The sequence below is a fragment of the Carassius auratus genome, chromosome 30 (assembly GCF_003368295.1).
Source record: "Carassius auratus strain Wakin chromosome 30, ASM336829v1, whole genome shotgun sequence".
Lineage (NCBI taxonomy): Eukaryota > Metazoa > Chordata > Actinopteri > Cypriniformes > Cyprinidae > Carassius > Carassius auratus.
Window position 1 is genome coordinate 5,273,871 of NC_039272.1, and position 24,294 is coordinate 5,298,164.

A 24,294-nucleotide genomic window follows, 5' to 3' on the forward strand; every position below is an offset into this window, starting at 1 on the left:
GATTTGTTTCTTACAAACACACCGCCTTTCTGTTCACAAGATGTAACTTGACCGACTGGAGTCATGTGGATTACTGTGAAGCTTTTATCAGCTGTTTGGACACTCATTCTGACGGCACCCATTCACATATTAGGATTCAGTGTTGAGCAAGTGATATAATGCTACATGACTCCACATCTGTTTCAATGAAGAAACAAACTCACCTACATCTTGGATGGCCTGAGGGTGAGTACAATTCCCACAAACTTTCATTTTTGGGTGAACTATTTCTTTAACAGAGACATTTAACATGCATGGGTTTTTTATATGCTTTATGTAAGTACTGCGGTTTGTATTTCACATCACTAGGTTTTAGAACAACTCTCACCTTTCCCCCTCCAATGAGCTTGAGAGGCAAATCCAATATGGCCACCATACTTGCGGTTAAATTCTGCCATGAGTGCTTTGTAAGGATTGCGGATCATAAGAATGCTGGCATCGAAGGCCTCGATCTCATTCTTGCCGCTCTCATGGGTCTTGATGCATATGGTTCTACCACTGCGCCAGTGATCTCTCTCCCCTTTGAAACCTGCACACAAGATCAAAAAGAGAGGAAGTCCATCAGCAAGCAAGAGTCAAAAGGATATTTTGGCCTTTACAAAAAGAGAACATATAAGTTAAGTTAACCTTTATTGTACAGTGAGCCATCAAAGTAGTAGCTCCCGGTGTAGTAACCCGTGGCCAGCTCAATCAGGTGACGGGCCCATGTATTCCCTGCTCCTGGGAAACTAGCTAGTGCCACTAGGTGCTTGGAACGAGTGGGTAAAAAGCGCCGGTCCATACAACGATTATCTGTGGAGATAAAAGAGAACACATCAGGGCAAATGTAAGATATCGAAGTGAAAAAATCCTTAAAAAATCTCCATGAAATTGCTTGAAAGGCAAGTATATTAGCACATATATTTATGACGTTGAAGGTAACATACATGGACTAAAAAATGCAAACATAATATTCTTGAAATCACAGAACCTATGCATTCTGTAAAAAAGAGGTCAAATGTCTCAATCAGGTTTGAGCGGTGTGATAAACAGGAGGAATGCACAACACCACCATGAAAATATGCAGAAAATATTTTGATGACGTGAGACAAGTTGATCATAGAAACTCTCGTGACAATCTGATTCAGTTTTTCAAATGACCGCTTGCTTGCAAATTTGGTTTGAAGCTGTACATGATGACCATTCATAATTTGTACCACAGAGTGTATGACTATCAGAATGAAGAGGAAACGAGACGAAGCGTGTTAACACAAAAAAAAAAGGTGTGATCTTAATTTTCATAATAATACTTTAATATTTCATAATAATAATAATAATAATAAAGTAAGGAAATTAATTTCTATATCCAATACACATCACATGACAAAAGAATGACTTGAAAGACTCAGTCTCGTCTATATACCCACACTGGCGGTCTTTGCACTTGATTATCACTTGTGTACTTCTGTGACATATTTCCTGTATTAGGCCCAAGTGTTTAAGTGAGCATGAAGACCACAAGTGCATGTCAAAATTTTCTGATGGGACACACTTAAAATTACTCAAAAAAAGGATTTGTTCACTACTGTACGAGACTCAAAGGAATTTGTTAGTAAAATTATTTGAACTTCCCATCACTACAATAATAGTATTGTAATTTTACTGTTGTTCTGTAAAACTAAATAAAAATTAAGAAAATAATAATGATAATAATAATTACCGTACAACAGCTCTATTAATAGATTATAACATTTACACAGTGTTCAAATTGGGATCTGAAATATATTCTAATATTTTAAAAGAATTCTCTTCTGCCAAACAAGGATGCCTTTATTTGTACAGTAAAAATACATGCACGATTCAACTCTCAAAAATGGCCAAAAAAATATTATTTTACCAACTTATTAATTGTAAGTTAAATTGTGCTTTGTTGGTATAATGTCTGCTAAAATGTTTTTGAAAAAATTCAGTGTCAAGTAAATATTTTTTTATTGTTGTTTTGTAATTGAAAGCAGGATAAAACTGTAAAATCACATTTTGGAAATGTAATTAATGCAATGGTGAAAAAAGGTAAAATAGGCCTGCATTGGGGGGGGGGGGGGTCGTTAAAAACCATATTTGGTCTTCAGCCCAGTGTTTCATTTTGTTTGGCTTCGGCCAAGAATTTTCATTTTAGTGTATCCCTACCTGAAACCATAAACTACAAATCTCTGACAGGCAATTCATCCACACCATTAGTGTAACTGGTCTTTACAGATTCTTTTTGTAAGCAATCAAACAGCTTTTATAAATGCCACAAAATTAGCTAAAAAAATAATTTAATATGCAGCGGTCCGCTAAATATTCTTATATATATTTTCCATGCAGAGTGCAAGTGCAAATGGATGTGCATTTATTTGTGCATTAAATGAGAGCTTTCAAAGGATGTGTGAATTTACAATATGTAATGTGAGCTAACAAAACAGAGGCAAAATAATGTTTTGGAACAGATTTTTGAGACATCAGACGGCATTTCATAACAAACAATCATGCTGCGGTGTCAAATACAGCAACCTTCTCAGGAGTACTACAGAAAACCACTGTCATTTACCACAGTCTTACGCTTCATTAAGAAATGCAACTTGAAACTGTTACACAAAGAAAAACCTTACATCAATACTATGCAGTGATACTGCCGGGCTCTCGGGGCCAGAGTTAATAAGATAAAACGTACTTCTAGTTCTCAGTCCCAAAAACCAATGATATCATCTAGACTTCTACCAGTGACAGATGCAAAAGCAAATGAATCTGTGTGAAGGTACTATTAACATGGAGGCATATTGGGCTTTCACACCAGAGGAACCTTTTCATCCTTGAACAACTGGCTGAAGTACCTGCTTTTTGAGCATTCGCAATTGAGGAATTAAGAACAGCTGTGTCCTGTTGCATTAATTCTTCAGATATTAAAAGCAGGGAATGTGTCTTATCAGTTATATCCATTGCTTTCAATGATGACACACACAAACCAGGATGAAGACAAGGAAGCCAACTCTGGAAGAAAAGCATCTGTCAATGCATCTGTGGGGTGATGCTCTGTCAATCTACAGTCCGCAGGAGAATTTGACACAGAATTACAGAAGCTACACAGCAAGATGCAAACCTCTGATCAGCACCAAAAATAGAAAGGCAAGATTCTTCACAAATGTGAGCCAATAGAGTTTTGACTTCAGGACTAAATGACTTTATTAGGGCAAAGAAATCTAAAGTTTTAGGTTGCCCATTTTTACATTTTTATATTTACGTAGCCTACACAATAATATTATTTTACACTGTAATCCTTTTGTTTTAAATTTTTGGCATGTTTGTGTGATGCACATCCCTGTGTGTAATAAGCAAAGTCAACACGCACTGTGGACCTGCTCAGAGGCACATTTTCTACCAACGCGCTCTTTAAATAACAAAAATATTGCGCAATTGATTTTAGACCAGGTTTGAGTGGGTCTATGGTGCAGTCTATTTTCAGCTCCTTAAAATAGCAATGCACCAGCAATGCACCTGAACAGACCTCTTTTCAGCAATGGGCACAAATGCATTTGCTAATTAACGGCGTGTAGCTGGGTGGGAAAATGCGAACGGCACTGGACTGAAACTAGCAAACACACTTGTGCTGCGCCTAGCGTCGCATTGCACCGGGTGTATGATAGGGCCCTAATTTCACCGACTGAAGAGGAGACTAAAGACAAAAACTCCCCAAAACAAGCTAAATATAGAATTGGGTGCTTTAAAGGCTGGGGGAAAGCATTTCAAAACATAAGACCAACAGTCTGGTGATGTCTATGGGTTGCAGACTTTTGCTCTACAAAATATTAGCTTTTATTCTTTTACATCTGCCTTAAATTCAACTCTTCCAATACTTATGCTCACATTGAATAGTGTGATGAAATCTAAAAGTGCCGTCCTTTTTATTTGATAAAGCACGTATGTGTCAATAGACCTAATAATAAAATGTGACATTCTGTAGTTTTGTCGCATATTCATCTTTTAATCATATTTGCCAATGTCTTGATTCCACAGCAGAGAAATACATTTTGGCTTTACTGTTTAAATACTTATGGGAGGTCACTGTATTTAGTTCTAGGAACTGCATTTGGACAAACAACATTAGCTCATTCTTCAGAGTAGGGTCTAAAACAGTTCTATAGACCTATGCTACCAGTGACATAAATGTATGTTAATTGTCCAATCGAAGCAACGTCCATCCAGTTTTTTTAAAAAGCCATGTAAAGATATTCACGAACAAAGACGATGCTGTCTGCGCTTCAGAGTTGTTGCGACCATGTAAATGGCCCAAGGGGAACATTTGTTATCTAGTAACTACCAGTCTAGCTAGTTCCTGGAACGATGTTGAGCAAAAGCCCCTAATATAGAGCTGAAGTGAGACATACAGTAAACTGTCATCAAGATGCGGTCTATCATGGGAAGTCCATGGTTATTATATCAAGATAATAGCAGGTCTCATTCTGTGCATGTTACAACAGCGCTGTTTCATAGACATAAGTGGATGTAAATTACTTACCTGTGGATCTGTCTCCTGTTAAAATTTATGGAGAAGAATCAAACAATTCATACTTCAGACTGATAAACAGCCGTAGTCTTGTATCAAGCAAGACTGGAAAAAATTTTTGCATGCAAAACTTTAACAATTACTATCCTCAATTCTCATACAATTTAACACTGTAATCAAAAGGAGAGATAATGTGACCGAGTGTTAAAGAGTGCCTCTGCCCAACTTTTTTGGATCATGTAAATATATATAATCTCTTTAAATTTACTAAATTCATTTAAGTTGGCCTTTGAAAACATTGGAAACCTTTTCTTTATATTTTTGTAAATAAAATAAAAGTTAACAAGAATTAACAAACCACAGATTCTTGACTCTTTTATTGTTTTATGTAATATCTATACAAAAGCTTTGATGTTTTTAACTATTTGATGTGTCATCCCCTCCCCTTCACTCCACAGTCCACCACACGTTTAAAAACTGTGGTGAGAACTACCCAGTACTTAAAAACAACGATTCCCCCACCCTCATGTGGTTCTGTGGCGAGTGCATGTTTGTGCATGTTTCAGGAAAAGGCTTATCTTGCACAACAGGACAGTTGAGCCATTTAAGTGTCACAAGCATGCATTCATTGAAATTATCTGCAGATACCTGACATGCATGATATATACTATTGACTTAGTGCCAAATTTAAAGGTGATCCATCACCTCTGACCACCGATGAAACCAAAGCAATGTGGAATAACGAGGTCACACTGTTTTCTTAATTTGATGGCAAACTCTGAGGAAGTGTAAATGAAGTGTGAACTTAGCAGTATGAGGGTCGACCTCGGTAAGTGAAATGCAGCCACAAACGCTCAGTTAGAGCTCATCACACATTTTAAACACTGTGAAGACTGAATGTGCTAAAGCAGCACAAACTGGGCTATATTTTGTGCTTCTATAGTGGCCTGACATGTTTGTTCTTGTCCTAAAACAGGGAAAATACTGTGCATGTAGGCTGCCTGTGTGCTCAGCTGTGCACATGGTTTTGGTCCAAACAAATGAATGCTATAGTACCTTGCACCTGGGTCTGGTACACTACAAAGAAGTCATTGTTTCCACAGCTCTCAAAGTCTTCTCCTGCACAGTGCTGGAGACACAGTTCCTCATCCTCATGCTCATGCAGGGTGAAGAGCGAAGTAGGAAATCCACAGTGACATTTTTCACCAGCCAAGGCTGCCAGAGAGAATTCCTATGGTAGACAAAAGGAAAAAGATTATATAAGAAAGAATGTAAACACAGTACTGTAGTATGAGAGAGACCATATTTACTCACTTTCTCTGTGCACAAGTCAACACACTTGTCCACTGACATGTTTTTAATAACGGCACTAGCAGGAAGTGCCAGGGTCACGTTCTCTGGCCTCTTGAAACAGCCCTTGAAGATGGCACTCCCATCTGAAAAGCAAAATAAAAATGAATATTTAAAATTTAAAACCAAGAAAAACAACTATATATATAGCATTTATTTTTAAATGTGAGTATTGATTGTATTTCAAAAACCTCACCAGCTACTGTCTTGTAAATGTTTTTGACTGACTTGTTTTAAAAAAGCAATACACTGATGTTCAAATCGTTTCTGACACTATTTGCACAAAGTGTAAATATCACTATTTGTACAATGAAATAGTCTTTTATCGATTCATTTAAGAATGGTTTCATCAAAGGCCAAGTTGTTCCTGCACAACTATTGTATTCACTTGCTGTGTTTTCACATAACCTTTCATATTAAAATAGACATCCTGTCACATGAGAAAAGTGCTTAATCAGGATACACTGGGTGGAACGTCACAAGTTTCTGCCCATGCTATTTTTTTAATCAATAAAGGAAACATGAGTCATAAGGAAAAGGGTGAAGGACATGCTATCCATTTAAGATCTGGAAATGTATACTGATTTTATTTTATTAATAGTTTATTCTAAAAACAGATGTGTGTAAAGGATCAGACAGAAGAACAATAATGGCAGCGTCAATCCAAATCCATCCCAAAGCTTCAATAAATAAACACAAATTAATGAGATGGGGAAAACAAGCATTCAAGGCTCCAGAGATAATTTCCAAAGCCCTTCAAGGACATTTTTAATGTACTTATGGTGGGAATAAAAGACAAGGATGATTCCCTAAAGTTAACCAGTGGTGAACTGTTCATTCTTGGCTACAGGAAAACTTCATTACATTTTATTTAATATAAATTATCCAGGAAGCATGGGAACTACATTGTTTGGTGGAAGAATTATGTTTTCAGTAATTAATACTGCTTTTAATTACATTTTATTTGCTTTGCTTCATTTAGTAAAACTTTGCTACATATATGCAATAACCATTTTATAAAACCAATAAGCCCAGTGAAGCCTGGTTTAAAGTGAATTTATTACCGCTAAATTAAAGTGCACTAAAGTGGTTTTAGGGGTTTTCCATTTAGCATCGTGCCTAACATCAGAATCAGAATCAGAATCAGAATCACCACTTAGCTGTTATAAATTCACTGAAACCACAGCTTATTTGGGCATATTGCTTTACTGTAAAGCATTCCTTAAATGGCTCATAAGATGCGAATGTTTCCTTTCTCTTTGGAGAGTTACAAGCTCTTGGTGCATGAAGAAGATCTGTAAAGTTGCAAAGACTAAAGTTTCAAATCAAATGAGATATACTTTATTAAAGTTAATACTCTGCCACGCCCCCCAAAAAAGGCTCATTTAAACACTCGAATGTTCAAATGCAGAGTTTTGCCAATAGTATCTGTGCATCGCGCGCATGCATGTTTGTGTGTGTGTGTGTGTGTGTGTGTGTGTGAGTGATTGAGTGAGTGGAGAGAGAGATACGGACACACAGTGTAGTTAGCTGTCTTAACCGTCCATGACTTGTGTACTGCAAACACATACGAGCTTCATCACTGTGTCTGTCACTCGACTCGGTTTCTCTTTCAGGCTTGAACTGAAGGTAAAACTAAGGACATTATTAACTTTCTTTACATTTGTTTTGAAAGATGAAGCTCGTGATTATGGAAAGGGGCATTACATTTCCGACGAATGCTTGTGGTGATTGGCCAATCATAATGCACTGGGTCAGTTGGCCAATCAGAGCAGACTGCGCTCGTCGGAAGGAGGGACTTTGTAGTAAATGACTCGTTTGAGAGAGGCGGGGCATAGAGGACCTAAAAATAATGTGTTTTTTAACATTAAAGCATGTCAACATATTCTGTTACACCAAATACACCAAATAATGATCTTTAAAAAAGCATCATATGACCCCTTTATCCTTTGTTAATTATATTGAAAACACAACTGATAATTTTCTGTTCATGTTAGTTCACAGTGCATTAAATAAATGTAACCTTTTCAAATTTGAAATGGATAATAGTTTAAACTAACATTAAGATTAATAAATGCTATTTGTTTATTGTTAGTTCACGTCAACCAAAGTAGTTAATATTAGCAAAGTATACGCATATATAAGCAAACCTTACTTGAACGCTTACCCAATTTCCTGTAAGAAATGAGTTGGTCTAATCTATGAATGTGACAGGTTCCTTTCCGCTTCTGAGATTTATATCAGTGATGAGTCACATCTGTGCAACCATCCAAATACATGCGAGCATGTGTGTGTAAGTGTATGTGTGTGTCAGGGTGCTCACATCTGCGGGCTGACTCCTGGCTCAACTCCAGTCTGTATATGGACAGTCGATTAGGTCCTCCACAGATGTTACTCTTTTCCCCTTTACACTCCATATTACATTCACTCTCTGACACGTTGGGTGCCTGGATCTTATGGCCACAGTAGCACTCCGCTCCAAACTCCAGACCCGCATAGAGATAACCCCTTATAACACAGGACAGAGCGAAAGCATCATTAATCATTCAAGTCATTGAAATGTCAGGGCAGTGGAGTGCGTTTCGACATGCTGAGCTATGAAACCCTGCTCGTGATCCTTTTCCCAATGCTGATTCTTCTCTAGAAGAGTATGCACAAAATTACCAAAGTAAATGCAAAATATATATTTAAAAAAATGCCCAAACAGAAAGAGTCACAAAAAATAGTGTTTCTAGACATAAACAAACCAGAACATGTAGATAATTCTAGCAATATTCACTCATAACTGAGATACGTATATAAGCTCAAAATGAAATATTTGTTAATAATATAGCATAAATTTATTAGCCATTGCTTTGTAGGCTGGTATTTTTTTGCTTGGAAAATGGTGCAATAAGTACAAGCATTATTGCATCATTGCATTAATTATTATTACACCTTGTGTGAGCAAAGTTACTGGGCCTAATTTAAAATCTAATATAGAAACGAGAACAGATCTGAGTGTACATATCAACTTACAACTTCACGTGTGGTTCATGGAACTTTTCCTATTCCATTGTATGAATGCTCGTACATTAATGGTGACTGAAAACAATCGTGGTAAAACCCCTTGTTTAGAAGCCTAGAGTTCACGACAGAGAAAGTTAACCCTGCCAAAAGAGGGAAGTAGGCCTAATCTCATAAAACAGATTCATCATGCTCATAAAACAAACTAAACTTTAATTGCAAAAGCAAAAGCTATAAAAGCAAAACTTGTAATTGCAAACAATTACATTAATTTATATGTATATGAAATACCAGTAAATATAACAAAACCTTTAAAAACATAATAAACACTATATACAGTAGTTCCTCTCATTCCACAACAAATCCTTTCAATTTGACGGTATTCATAACAGAAGAAAAATATTAAACTATAAAAGACAAATTAGGCTGTAGCAGCATTCATTATAAACAACATACAAATGGCAAGCTAAAATTGATATTAAAGTGAAACTGAAAGTGCACTCGGCTTACAAGCCTTTCTTGTTCAACAAGGATACAAATGTTCCCACTGTGCCTTGTAATCAAATTTGTTTGTTAAACTATTAGGGTTGGGTGATGACTAACAAATGAGTATCGGACTGTGTCTACTGTGAAACATAGTGATGAACGATGACATCGGGGTGGGGGCTAGGTCATTAGAACTGTCCCTTTTTTGTGACCACATGGTCACATCCAAGTATACTCTGAAAGCTGTGGGGGGGTGCACAAGATAGAACAGAACCTAGTGACGAGGAGCAGATGTCAGAAGAAATTTACTGTAATATATTTGTTATCCAGCACATATCAATCCAACCCACATGTTCTAGCCTATTTACATATTCAGTAGCCATATACAGTAGCCTATAGTTATTTTGGCATTTTTTGCACAATAAAATGTTTACTGTTCAAACTGTGGTCATTAAACTGTATTGAATGTAATTTGTATCGTGATCGCGAACAACGTTTTTCATTATGTTAATATTAACTAATCAGAAAAATATATTCATAACTGCATGTAAATTTAAAGCATGCATTACGCTGGGTGATATACTAAGATAAGATGAGATAAGAATCGCTTTATTCGCCAAATGCATCAGCAGATACACAGGAATTTGATATGGCCATCGGTAACACACAAACTCAACACACAAACATATATGCATATAGCTGCAAAAGCATGCCTAAAACAATCAATCAAATAATAAAATAGTCCAAAAATAGTGCAAGATCAGCTATTCATAAGGGAAATGGCTCTGGGATAAAAACTATTAAGATGGCGTGAGGTCCTTGTCCTCACTGCTCTGTACCTTCTTCCTGAAGGAAGCAGCCTAAAAATGTCACTTGCTGGATGGGACTGATCAGCAGCAATTTTAGCCGCCCTCTTCCTGACTCTGGCCTCATAAATTAATAAATAATCCTTAATAAATAAATTAATACTTAATGTTTGTGTGTGTGTGTGTGTGTGTGTGTGTGTGTGTGTGCGCGTGTGTATGTTTTATTTATTGTGTTACTCATTACATATTCTAGGCTTTGTACTTTACTCGTGTTCAAATATGCACACAGAAACATTGGGTGCTGCATGCTATTACAGCAGACCTTTTAAACTGAGTTGTTAAGGACCAAGATGGAAAGAAGCAATGAGGGTGAGGGCATTTGTTGTGGAATTCAGGTATTTGGCTGCATTATCATATGTCAGTTTGAAAGATGTGATCCATATAACAATCAGAAGTCAGGAAAAATGCCAGTTTCCACTGGCATTACTATTCTGACAGGCAGGGATGTGCCAATGATTGCACAAGTCAACATCTACTCGTGTGGGATGTGCAGGATGCACAGTAAAAGAAGAGTCTTGTTGCCTTTCACTGGTGCTACAATAATTGATTTGAAATTCAAAGATGAATCACAACGTTAAAGATGTTTTAATGCTTTTAACACTAAGACATGGTTTCCATGCAATTTGTGTCAGGTTTTATAAATTTTTACATGGTAATTCCAAATCAAATATTGCAGCACAATCAGAAATTGAACGTTCATAAAGATTTTTTTTATGTTTTTAGAAAGTGTAAGAACAGTTCTCCTCTTTTCAGATAGTGTAAAAAGTATTTTTGCCAAAGTTTTTCATTGTTCCTCGAATTATTCGCGGAAGTACCCCTTTTTGGGGTGTTCGGACTGCAGGAACTAGAAACGTATTTAGTTCTAGGAACTCCATTTTGGGAAATGATTTTACTTTCAGACAACAAAAGATCTTCACTTCACTGAGGAAGTCTTGTTGCCCAAATCTCTGAATGTCCATTGCTCTGCTGCAAAATAAGTTGTTAAGAAGATACAGCGAGTGCAGATCTTTTCTCTGAAAGTGACTGATCGATACACCCAAAATTAAAGTTGAGTGCAAGGATTTTTTTGTGAGTGGAAAATTATTGTATTCCTAAATGTCTGTAAAATAAAAAAGTCAGTTATAAGCCGTGAATTCACAATTAGTCAAATAGAGGGTTAAACAATAGCAATGAACAAATAAGCATAAGAAACAATGGGTCAGGTATACAGTAAAGGAGTATAGGCATTGTTTTTACAAATATAATTATTTAAACACACATATGCATATCGTGATGTAGCCTAGTAGTTAAGCATCTGGGGTGGTAACTGAAATGTTGTAGGTTCAACAAAGGATGTTTCCTGAGCTGTCACAATTATGTTCACGAGAAAGACACTGTTCGAGGGGAGGGAGTGTACCAAGTGTACAACAGTTTCTTTTGTACTAAGTGCTTAATGTGGTGCACATGGGTTTGCATGTAGATAACGATCTTATAAAGAACAGAAAGCATGTGATTAACATTCTGACACTTGAACAGCACGTTCCTTTCCTCAAATTCAGAGCTGGATGCAAGCTATACTGTTTTACATAGAAATCCATTTCGTTTCAGCTGATGCATTAAGGTGAAAATTTTTGTTGCAATGCACTCTTGAAAGAAAAGGTTTTGCCAAGGTTTGGCTTTTAAACATATCACGGTTTCACAAATAAGTGTAAAATATATAAGTGCATTTTGTTATGACCAAATGTGAATTGCACTGTGCCTTTGTCTGTGAACTTCAGTCCATAAACACACACTTGAAAAACAAAGTGAGAACTGTCTCAAGCGGACACTGTGGTTTTAATGCTTCAGAGAGCTATTGTAGATAATATAGGACAGTCCTTTGAAACATGATCTATGAGGTCAATTTTAGATGCATGATTTTTTTATCAAAGGAGGACAGATATAGGATGTCGTCCTTCAGTTTCTGGCTCATCCCTATGCAGGCTGTATCTGCTCCTAATCTCCTCAATTTGGGTGGCAGGATTCTTGAATGTTGCGAGGGGGAGCACAGTGCTGAGAACAAACAGATGTACTGTTTATTTTGACTCTCTCTCACTCAAATCGCTGTAACACACACTACTCCTTTTAAAGCAGTCCTGGCGCCAGAATCCCACAACCTCTTTTCCTCCCTCTCTCTTCCTGTATCTTTTTTAAAACACAGATTGAAGTTAAAAATCGTCTGGAAGCACGAATGGATGAGGAACTGAATAAAAAAGGAAAGTCAATAAGAATGCTAACAGGAATGAAAGTGAATAGCAACATCAAGAGTTCACCTAACATTAAATATTTCCTTTTCTCACACTAATGTTGTCCGGTATGTCTTTTAACTGTGGAAAAACTAGTTGGTTGTTATTTTCATAAAAAGAACAATGAGTGGTGATGCAACAAGGATGTAAAAGCAGAATTAATTAGTCATTAAAGTAAACAAGAATTTCTGCAGGGTTTTTTAGCTCACATTTTGAGAACATCTTTAAGACATACACAAATAATAGAAAAGAGTAATACAAGATATGAGAATAAAAGATAAAAGATATGAGCAGTGCACTGTTTCAAATTAAACTGTAAAATAAAACTTTTAATAAGCATTATTTACAGTTCAGGAACAAGTATTCACAAAACCAAAAAAAACTATATTAATTTAAACAATTATTATCAATCCACTATAATATTAAATAAACATTTTACTGTCTTAATTGTTCAGATTTTTATAATGCATTTTTTTTTTAATAATTTTTCTCTAACACAGCTTTCAAATGCCATGAGAAAGCTTTATGCTGATGTAGTTTATAAATTTGAAAGTTTCAGTTCTCATTCTACAGAAAAAGAACAATTATGGTCTTCAGTTTCTCTTCTTGTGGATTCCAAAGGGAAAAGAAACTAAATCAGATTTGGAAAGAGTTGGATGAATTCTTAATTCTTAATTTGTGAACACACTTCCTGAAAACGAGTCTTCATTTTAAAGCACACATCTTTGTGACATGATATATCAGAGGACTGTCAGAGCAAACAGCATGTCTGATAACCTTTCCCTCTCAGTTATCTAAAGGGGAAGGGAATAAGATCAGTGTAGAGAGTGTTAAATTACTCGTGTTTGTCAGTTAAGGGTTATTAGCAGTTCTGTCATAACATGAGCGTGTGTTGGAAAGTGAAATTCAGGTTTATACTAACATTGTGGGGATGAAATGTCATCTTAAAAGGATAGTAAAACTTTTGATTTGTGGGGAACGGTTATCTGCTACTCACCATAAAGGAAGTTTAATTAAACTTGTGGTTTGTGGTTAGGCACAGAAAACATCATTAGCAGACATAATAAACAATACAAGTTAAAAAGTCCCTATCGCGATACAAACGTGTGTTCTTGTAAATAGATCAAAGGTTTCAGCTCACATACCTTTCAGCGCAGTTGTCTTGGCAACGGAAGACAGTCATTTTTTTGTAGTCCAAAAAGGAAACCCCTCTAAGAGCCCGCTTCTGTGTGTCATCAACATAACATCCGATGTACTTTGCTAAAAAGAGACAGATGGTAAAAACATCACTGCTAATTCCAGGAACAACAATTTGAGAAAAATCATTGAAAGTACTGATTTCATAGCAACATTTATATCCTGGTGAGGAACAGTCAAGGTTGCAAAGTACATTTTTAAATGTTAAAACACAGCACCACCTAGTTGCCAAACTAAAAAATAACAAGCAAATATATATAATACAATAATAATAATATATAATAATAACTGAATAAATGCATGATACAGTTATGTTAAATAAAATAAATATTATAAATATTGTAGGATTATAAGTAGGATTATAATACTTAAGTCTGTATATATGTATATGTATATATATGTATATATATATATGTATATATATGTATATATATATATGTATATATATATATATATATATATGTGTGTATATATATATATATATATATATATGTATATGTATATATATATGTATATGTATATATATATGTATATGTATATATATATACACATATATATATGTGTATATATATATATATATATATATATATATATATATATATATATATATATATATATATATATGTATATATATATATATATATATATATATATGGGCTGTCAAATAATTAATCACATCCAAAATTAAAGTTTTTGTTTACATAATATAGGGGTGTGTGTTATGTGTATATTTATTATGCATGTATAAATACACACGCACACAGTATATATTTTGTAAACATATACATGTATTTAAATGTCTATATTTATAGTAATATAAATTATATTATAAATAAAAATAAAAATATTTAATATATAAACATCAAATGTTTCTAAAATATAAATATATGTATGGTTGTGTATTTATATATACATAATAAATAAATAAAACTTATTTTGGATGTGATTAATAGAAATCGATCGTTTGACAGCACTAATATATATTATATATATATATATATATATATATATATATATATATATATATATACACACATACACACACACACACACATACAAATATAAAAAATTATTAAATGCATTTTTTATTAAATAAATCAATTATATAATAAATTAACTATAATTTGTGTGTATATTCATATTTATTCAGGTACAATGCTTTTCCCCGTCAATTTCCATTTTAACTGCATTATGCAAACAATTTTTCACTTTGCTTATCACATTTTCTTTTGCCTAAGTTTCTGAAACAATCAACATTCTTTTGTAAAGAGCTTGATTTTTACAGAACCCGGAACATTCCATTGACGTGCTATTAGTCTGGCAACACATTTTGTGATTGGTAGCTATCATAAAGAGAATGTAATTTTCATATGTAAACAGAAGTTATTATGAAACATCTGCAGTTTGGATACGGTCACATTGTTCTGGGACAAACATTCACAGTCTGATGCACCTTTTGCTTCATCAATCTCAACGTTTGTGACATACATACACAAAAATGACCCGAAATGCCCTGTTGATGGACATCTGTTCTTCCTCTGTAATCTCATCATACCCCATTGGGATCTCATGTATTTTCTAATAGCTGATGGTTCTGTCACATACACACACTAACCAGTTCGACATTACAGTAATTGCAATTGTCTAAAAAGCAGCGAGCTCAGAGTTAATCGTATTCCAGCACAGAGGGCAAGCTCGGTAATCTGCTTTATCACTCTTTCACTCACTGGATTGCCATTCTGTAAAGCAGCTAAATGCACGGATTAAACTCTCACTAACAACACGACTACAGAGATAATGATGCTCCGCTGTACTCACATGATGAGGTCTCTGCATCAGTGCCGTTTCTAGGCATAGGTGAGCTAAGCAGATGCCTATGGGCACCACCAGCTGAAGGGGTGCCAGTGGGCGCTCATACTGGCACTACATTGCTAGATTTAGCAGGGTTGTGTGATAAAGAGTGGCATAGTAACCCTGAAATATGCCTGCCACCCCCACTGGATCCCTCAACATCATTGGGCTATAGTAACGTCAATTTGACGATGCATGCATGCCACTGGATCAGAGTGCTGTCAGTTGCTGTCTGATTGTTGCATGCAAAGTTTGCATTGAAGCGCTCAATCACACCACTAGGTCAATGGGCTCTGTCACTGCTTTGGCAAGACAAGGGTTTTTTTTTTTGCCATGCAATAAAGCTAAGCTCAAAGGCCAATTTAAAATATAAGTGCACAAAATCAGTATTTTGTCTAGGCAGTATTTGTGCCCGTTCATAAATCATGTTGCAAGATTTGTCCAAAAGGTGTGCATTTTTTGCACCAATACATTGTTAAAGGATCAGTGAGTAACGTAATATTCCCATAAAAACTTTAACAGCCGATTAAAAAATATTGGTATAGTAAAATTTGCTAATTCACAAGATCAATTCATCCGTTATTAAACCGCTTTGTGGAGTTTAATGGATCCCAACAGCGTCATTCACACAGAGGGCAGAGCATCACATTATTTAAAGGGTAAGTACGCGTTAAAGAGTAGCAAAGGATTAAGTAGCTGCATTGATCACTTTTATGCCTCTGATCAGGCTTTTATATGCAGTTTGGGGTAACAAAGGGTTTTATAGGGTTGACTGAAATAATAATGCAATAACTGACACTTTAAATCAATGTCTCAAGCAACAACAACAAAATAACTGAACAAAACAAATTATAAATACAAAAAGTAGCCATTAATCATATCTAAACATGTATCCAAATCCAAATGTAATAAAATTAATTTATGTGCAAATTATGTGCAATGTCTTAGCTACTAGGGATTGTTACATAGGGCTAGACAGGTATCTAATGGCAACACAATGATATTACAGCTGATAAATCATGTAAAATGTTCATCTTAACAGTAATGCTTTCAGATTCGTGGAAGTCACAATTCGCTGAATTTCCACAACTTGTTGTTGTTACAATGAAAAGCAATTTGAACGTGACAAGAAACTGGTGTCTGACAAGAATATATGTTTATATATTGGATATCCATACAGGGGATATATATATATATATATATAGGGATATCCAATAATAAATTCACATAGGGTGTCAAATTGGCTAGAAACAGTCCTTCTCTGCATGAACCATTTGCTCTGGACATATGAAATATATTGAAGACGGGAACAGGGATTAATTATAGAAGCTTCACATAACATTTAAATAAATCTCAATATATCACAAAATTACATACAATTCTGAAATTAATTAAGAAAAAAAAATAATCAAAGTTTGCTTCTGTATAGGCCTGTTCAAATGGTCATTTTTTCTCGTTCTGGATTTCTGCAAAAATTTAGTTTTATGGCACCTCAGTGATGAAACTCATGGATGATTTATTCATAGCGGACAAATGAATTCTGTGATCCTATGAACCGGGAACACGCTGCTCATGATTGTCTGCTGTCAATGAAATATCACATTCTTGGAATAATAAGAATACATTCATATTAATAAATAAATGAATACAACCTCTTATTTAATGTAAGGTAAACATAAAGCCGCTTGGTTTATATTTTTATGCATGTAATTATAGGCCTATATTATACAGTGGATGAAAGGATTTATACATTTCGACATTGATTTTTTTCTTATAAACTCAGCGATGTGGATTCGGTTGACAATTAAATAACCACATGACCTTGGTGTTTGCCAAAATTAGAAAGGTTTAGCCAGGGAGAAAAACACCAGGATTCTGGACTGGGAAATAAAATCATGACTAACCTCTGTAAATGTTTAAAATCACTTGCATCCCTATGAGAAACAATTACTGTCTGGATCTGGCTTATATTTGATTTTGTTAACCGGCAGGCTAAAACTTTGTATATATTAACCTTTAATAATTTCTTGTAATGTAAAAAGGATAGGTCTTTTTCTATGCTTTTGCTCTAATTTTTGTCAGTTATAATAATAATAATAATAATTATTATTATTATTCATTTTTTTAGTAACACTTTACTTAAAGCCTTTATGCATAATGCATCATAAAGGGTTATTAAAGTGTATAATGGCATTAGAATTATTCATAATTTGCATTTTAATAAATTATCTTGTCATAAATAATTGTAACTGAATTACAAATGCATAGTCTAACAATTAATTGATATGATGAATTGAAAACAACTAAGTGTTTTTATGTACAATTATTCATGAGATTGTAAAATGCATGAATGCAGGTGAATTACAAGGCATAACCTTATGCATAAAATGCATATGGATTTAACATTAATAGTAATAATAATAGAAATAATAATACAGATAGGGAACAGCAGGGCTAGTTGTCACAAACTATTTCCTGGAATAAAATATTTGTGAGCTCTAGCCCCAGTTTCCACTAAAACAATAGCAACAATAACTTATTACTAGTAGTATTACTATGACAGACATGAAGATGGTAAAAGTTATAAAAGTGTCCTGAAGGAGGCAGAGTGGAGACAGGGACAGCACATGGGAGAGAAAAAAAAACATGAACTCAAAACTGACCCCTGTATGCTTTAATACATGTCCATGGTCTTCATGATTCAGCAGTGCAGATTGTTTAAAATAATCTGAATATAATCTAGTTATAAATAGATTACACATGTATATAGAAACATGCCTACATGTATTATAGAAATATTAAACCAATACATTTCTCTACTATTATTACATAATCAGTTCTGTTAAACCAAGTTCTGCATTATTTCCACTTATTCAATATCCTGTTTAACCCAAAAATACATTAAATTATGAAATTAAAAAGGACTACTTCCACACGTCTTACATGTTTTAAAGACACTTCTTTGTAAACTGATACTTTGAGTCCCTTTCTTTTTCTCATTCTGTGGAAAAGAGTCTTTATGTTTTTCTATGCACTTCACTATTGCTAAATGTTGGGTTTCTGTGTAAAATGATAATGGGTTTTTGCTGCAGTCACAAAGACTACAAACATAAGTCATGCATTTCCTCCTCTGTGCTGTCAGCCCGTCCGTTGCTGTTGATAAGGCAGATACTGTAGACTACAGAGAAGCATGTTCTGAGATAATGTTCCTGTCCTTGACTTACTTGAAAATTACACTTGTCATTACAATCATGAAGATACAATCTCCACATTATTACTCCGCGACTTCCTCTTTACCAGCTGTTGATTACTAAACTCATATCACATACTACTGTCGAAATGAACAAGTGCAGTTTTTATTTTTTACTAGAGGCCCTGAAGGTTAAAATGCATCCTGTAAACCAAATATCTAAAGTTTCAGGTTCTTTAATCAAAGAACAAATGCAAAGTCTATGAATAAAGGCCAGTGCACACAAAAAACAATAAAACAACTATAACTAAAGTTATAAAAATCTGTCTATTTTTAAGAGAACTGCTGCATCCACACCTCAGCAGAGGAACAATATAGTTGCAGTCACTTTCAGAGTGATTCTCCAGTGGATCAATGATAAAAACATTGACACTACTGTTTAATTTTATATTCGATTACTGCAATTTGAACAACTCGCAATAAATAAATACTGTCCAGCATAAAGCAGAGTTTTCAGCTTTGTAGTTACGTTTTGAGTGAAAACAGGGCGGAAAAGTTGGGAGGTTTTAAAAGACTGCTAAGGGAATTATACAAATGAATAAGTGAATGAATTAATTATATGAATGTACCTCTAAAGGCTCTCACTGTCTTCAGAAATGATTCAATGGTATTTTGTTTTCAGCTTTGCTCCATAAGCAGCGGTTCTCAATAACAGTCCTTCCGCCCCACTACTCAGCACATTTTGTATTTTTCTCTTACAGTACACAGCAGGGGGTCGAGAGGACTGGGATTGAGAACCGTTGACCTAAAGGAAGTGTTATTAAACGCAATGCTGTTTTGTCCACGGAGGTAATGGGAAAACAGCTGTAATTCTGCTTTTCCATGAGTGCCACCTGCTGTCAGAGAGTGGATTTACAGAGACGTATATTTACATTCACTCTGTGTTCGAATTTCTGCCTGGACAAAAACAAACCAAATTTGCATGCCCTGCTGTAAGTTTTGACCGGTTGATGAAAAACAACCTTATGTGGATTCTACACATTTAACAATTCAGATAAGTTATCTAGAATTATTTATGGAGCAGATAATAATCAATTATTTTGATTTATATCTTTATTTAAAGGCTGAAATGTGCAGTTAACCTTTTTATTAAACTTTTTCAAAGCTTTGAGCATTTACATTAGATATTCCAACATACTATTAAACTGTTGTCAGTCAAGTTGTCATTTAAAATCCGCACATCATTGGTAATATTATTGTTTTATTTGTTGTTTGTTGATTTTTAAATATAAAACTTGGTGAAGTGATTTATGTGTCTGTACTTTTTTAAACATATCCAGCACATTTTAACAATACCGGGATAATTTTGGTCACTATAATTGTGATAAGAATTCAAGCATCATAGAGGACCAAATATGATGCAAGTCACATTATGAATTTTTAATGGCATCATCTCAAAGATGAAACGTATTTCAAAGATTAATAAACTGACTTTACGTTTCTGTACAGGAATATTGGGGGTTTGAGAAAGTCAGATTTTTTCAACTCCACAAGACTTACCCATAACTAACCCATAAATCCTCTCACTGTGATCATTATTGTTCTTTTAATTAAAAAAATATACATTATAATATCATACATTACCTGATTTTAAGATTTGTGCCTCCTGCTCCACAACAAGATATTTAGGAGCTATGAAACATCAACCGAAGGCTATGACCTAACAACAGCAAACATGCTACTCTACAACCATTAGAAACACACACACATTCATGATTTACTCCAACAGTCATCAAAAGGGCACTTCATTCCTCCAGCTGAAAGCTTTAAAGACACATACTCCACTGAGCTTCAACCACAACCTCACAACACGATGACTGTGTGCAACCACTGACCACTGACAAGCTGATTCACTCTCTTCTGATCTTAAAGACTCAATCAACAGAGGCACTGTGCTTCACATCGCACTCAGTGTTCACTACACACAACACCCTGAGCACTTCATCTGACAAAAATGAGCTCATTTGTGACGCCCTGCAGGACTTGAGTCACACAGATTATCTCGGAATATGAGGATATCATGTAAATATACAGAATTATAAAAATACAATATATACAATGTTATATGTTTACGTTTGTTTGTGTGTTACACATACATACATATATAAATACATACATATATATGCAACGACTATTGGGTAAATGTTTCTCTCTACTTCTCTGTGTATATCAAGATGAAGTCAAACACTGACAGCAGTGTTTTAAACGCTTTATCAGAAAGACCTCCTTGGTATATCAGCTTAAAGAGACTGTTCTTGTCAATTAGCTTCGGCGGCAAATGAATGGTTAATGTTTTGTCTATGCTGGTTCAAAAAAATAAAAAATAAAAATCAGTATTTTATCATGTGAAATATGAATATCAAAACATCCTTTACACAATATTAATTTGAGATATTTTATGTTTTTTTTTTTTTTTACAAATTGACAACATTTGAAGTCTTGTATAGAAATCTAACAATTTTGTGAGGTTAATGTTTAGAACAATAATGTGTCAATTTGTTTTACTGCTTTCAGCACAAACCTTAATAAATTTGGTAGATTTCTTGAAATTTTATTTGAATGTATCTTGTTTAAGCTGTTGTAGATGTTTTTTTGTTTTTTTGCTAAAAATAAAAATACTATTTTTTGCAGTGTAGTATTAATCAGGTTGGCCTAGAATGGAAATTCATTCAAAGTGACTGGTTTGGCCAATGGCCTTGTCATACATTCTTCAATTTTGGAAGTTAAAACAGATGTTAAATCTTGCTGACATGATTAATGGACCTGTTCTTACCTCTCCCATCGTCCATCTCTTTGGTGGTTCTTCCTTTGGCTCCATGGCTCCAGCTGCTGGTATGATCGAATCCTCTTCCGGCCCACTCCGGTGCATCCTGTGCCCCATTTTCCTTCATCCATGGTGGTCCAAATCTCCGGGGGGTTCTTCTTGTTTCCTTAAACACTCTTCCTAGGAGCCCGAGAGCATCAGAGGAAGAGCTCCCAGCACCTGTGCCGCCCCCACCTTCAGATATAAGTGGGTCACGGCCGCTTCCAGAAGCTCCAGTAGTGGAAGTATCGCTGGAGAAGCCGGAGTGCAGGAAAACAAGACTTCCAGCAGTGAGGTAAAGGAGGATGAAAGAGAAAAAGCGTATCGGTTTACGGTGGAAATAGCGGTGGATCTTAAGCAGCGGTCTGGCCATGATGGGCTCTCGAGCCACACGCATTGGCCTTCGATGTTACACAGGAACATATAAAGTCAGAGAAAGCACCTTCCTAAACACTCATGGTACTATGAGTCCCTTTGAAACACTAAAACCAGGAAACAATAGTTGTGACGGCAGTGTCGTTTAACACAGTTTATCTATTAAGGACCTTAAGACACTTCCCCAGTTTTTCCTCTTCGGCAGCATGCAAGAATGTGTCCGTGCGTGTGTCCCGTGTCTTTCTACATCCCCAAAGAGGCAGCGACAGAGGAGAACGGTGCTACCGCAGAGGCCAAGTTGTGAAAGACGAGTGGCAGTAAAGACTGAAAGATGATATTGCTGTTGCGACGCTTTCACTCCTGTTATCGGACCCTCGCTCTCTCTCGAGGCCTTGTTTCCCACCGAGCTGTCCGTCAATCAAAAAAATCAGCACTGCTTCATTCCTGACTCAGCCCTCACTCACAGACTGAAAAACACAAAATGACAGATACTGAAACAAGAGGTAAATACTAATGAGGTCTCTGAACACAGAAAAACACATTGTCTGAAAGCGATTAAGGATATAAAGTTAAAATCCAATAACAGACTGCAGGAGCATTATTGATGAACACCTAAACCATCAAACACATAAGGAAGATACTTTGGAGTAACTAATACTGCAGAAAGCAGAAATATGCCAAAATAGGCCTTTACAAGTTACGCAACAGCTACTCTGAAGAAGACAGAGGCTGGTCACATGTCTGAAAGTCATTTAGCTTGAGGATTTTTGTCACTTCACAGATCTCTCCAAAAGACTAGGCTCCGGTTTATAATTAAACTGTCCTTAATAATTAAGTCTCATTTAAAATTGATTTGTTCTTTTGTTGATCTCTTATCTCTTATAAACAAATATTACATCACTTAGATATACAGAGTACCAAAGGAAATGGAAATAAAGGAGCAGAGGAAATGGAAATGAATCTGTCATAATGACATTGTGTCATAATGTGACTGCTTAGCATAGCAAAAAACAGTATTGTATTTCAGGCTTCCAGATCATTGCAAAAATAATTTTCTGAAGTATTTTTTATCTTACTTTCCAGTTAAAATATCTAAGCATTTTTCAAAGACATTAAGACTCATTTACTTGAAGTCTATTTTTCAAACCCAATTAAAAGCATCCCAACATCATTTTGGACAAATTTAGAGGCGATTTTCTCAATTTTTAGATTTTTTTGCACCCTCAGATTCCAGATTTTCAAATAATTATATCTCGGCCAAATATTGTCCTATCCTACATCAACTGAAAGCTTTTTTCTTCAGCTTTTCAGAATTCTTACTTATGACTGGTTTTTGAGGTCCAGGGTCACATATGTTGTCAGAAAACAAGTCTTGAGTAAATGATTTAGGTTTAGATATGTTAAGATATTTTTACTCAACAAACATCCTCATTACAACTGAATTTTGCAGTGAAGGATGACAGGATGGAAGAAGTCCATTCCCATTCTCTCAAAAACCCCCGTGTCCAAAAACATTCAGACCTGGTGTTTAAACATGCAGTCCATAATCAGCCTCCTTCCGAAAGTAACGGAATTTTCCGTTGCAAACATCCCGCTACAGGCTTAGCGTGAGCGTGCATTTGAGTGTGTGTGTGTGTGTTTGGGCTTACAATGTCCCAGTGTCACCGTTACCTGACCCCTGGGCTCCCACCTGCCGCAGTCAGAGCGGAGTCAGGCTGATGTTATCGTCACAACATTCTAATCCAGCAGCACACAGACTTCATTCAGAGCCAGTATAGCTCAGCTCCTATAGAGAGGGGAGAAGAGGAGGGAACATTTATTTAAATTCATGTTGCACACTACAGTGTCAAGAATTTCACTTAGCTAGTGTAGGCTCTTTATACTTCATTTTTTATTTGCCTTAGGCACACATTTTTGTTAACTCTGTAGATCCAGGCCTCTAAAAGGGCTTGTTAATGCATATATGTGTGTGCAAATGTGTTTTTGTGGTAAAACTGCTTGGAGACACATGTCTGTTGGTGCGACGTAGTAAAGAAACATTCAAGACTGCAGATCATTTTAAATGGAGACACCAATAAAAAACTATTAGACCTAAAATCAAAAGCATTACTGTGATTTAAAGTACTGTGGCTCCAAAAAGGCACAGTTGAAATGTAATTCATTAGGTAAGAAAATATAAAACAAGTTCCATCTATTTTATTTTAAAAGAAAGTCAAACACACCGTTCACGCTTCACAAAAAGTTTGGGTTTACTGTAAATTATAATGCAAAAACATTGTAAAAAT

At 35.3% G+C, this 24,294-nt stretch overlaps 1 protein-coding gene across 2 annotated transcripts in view; it reads right to left on the reverse strand.

Annotated features, from left to right (window-relative positions):
• The window catches only part of LOC113048962 (WSC domain-containing protein 2-like), a 50,352-nt gene that overhangs the window by 3,744 nt on the left and 22,314 nt on the right, over positions 1 to 24,294 (reverse strand). Inside the window, exons 2-9 of one of the 2 annotated variants that reach the window (XM_026210950.1) lie at positions 23,681 to 23,795; positions 21,605 to 22,476; positions 13,679 to 13,793; positions 8,235 to 8,419; positions 5,876 to 5,997; positions 5,618 to 5,792; positions 667 to 831; positions 368 to 568 (exon numbers count right to left, since the gene is read on the reverse strand). In XM_026210950.1, coding sequence (XP_026066735.1) covers positions 368 to 568; positions 667 to 831; positions 5,618 to 5,792; positions 5,876 to 5,997; positions 8,235 to 8,419; positions 13,679 to 13,793; positions 21,605 to 22,031 — 1,390 coding nt within the window. In that variant the 5' untranslated portion in view covers positions 22,032 to 22,476; positions 23,681 to 23,795. Of the gene's footprint in view, positions 1 to 367; positions 569 to 666; positions 832 to 5,617; positions 5,793 to 5,875; positions 5,998 to 8,234; positions 8,420 to 13,678; positions 13,794 to 21,604; positions 22,477 to 23,658; positions 23,796 to 24,294 lie in introns of both variants that reach the window. The other variant, XM_026210949.1, reaches the window with a different exon arrangement.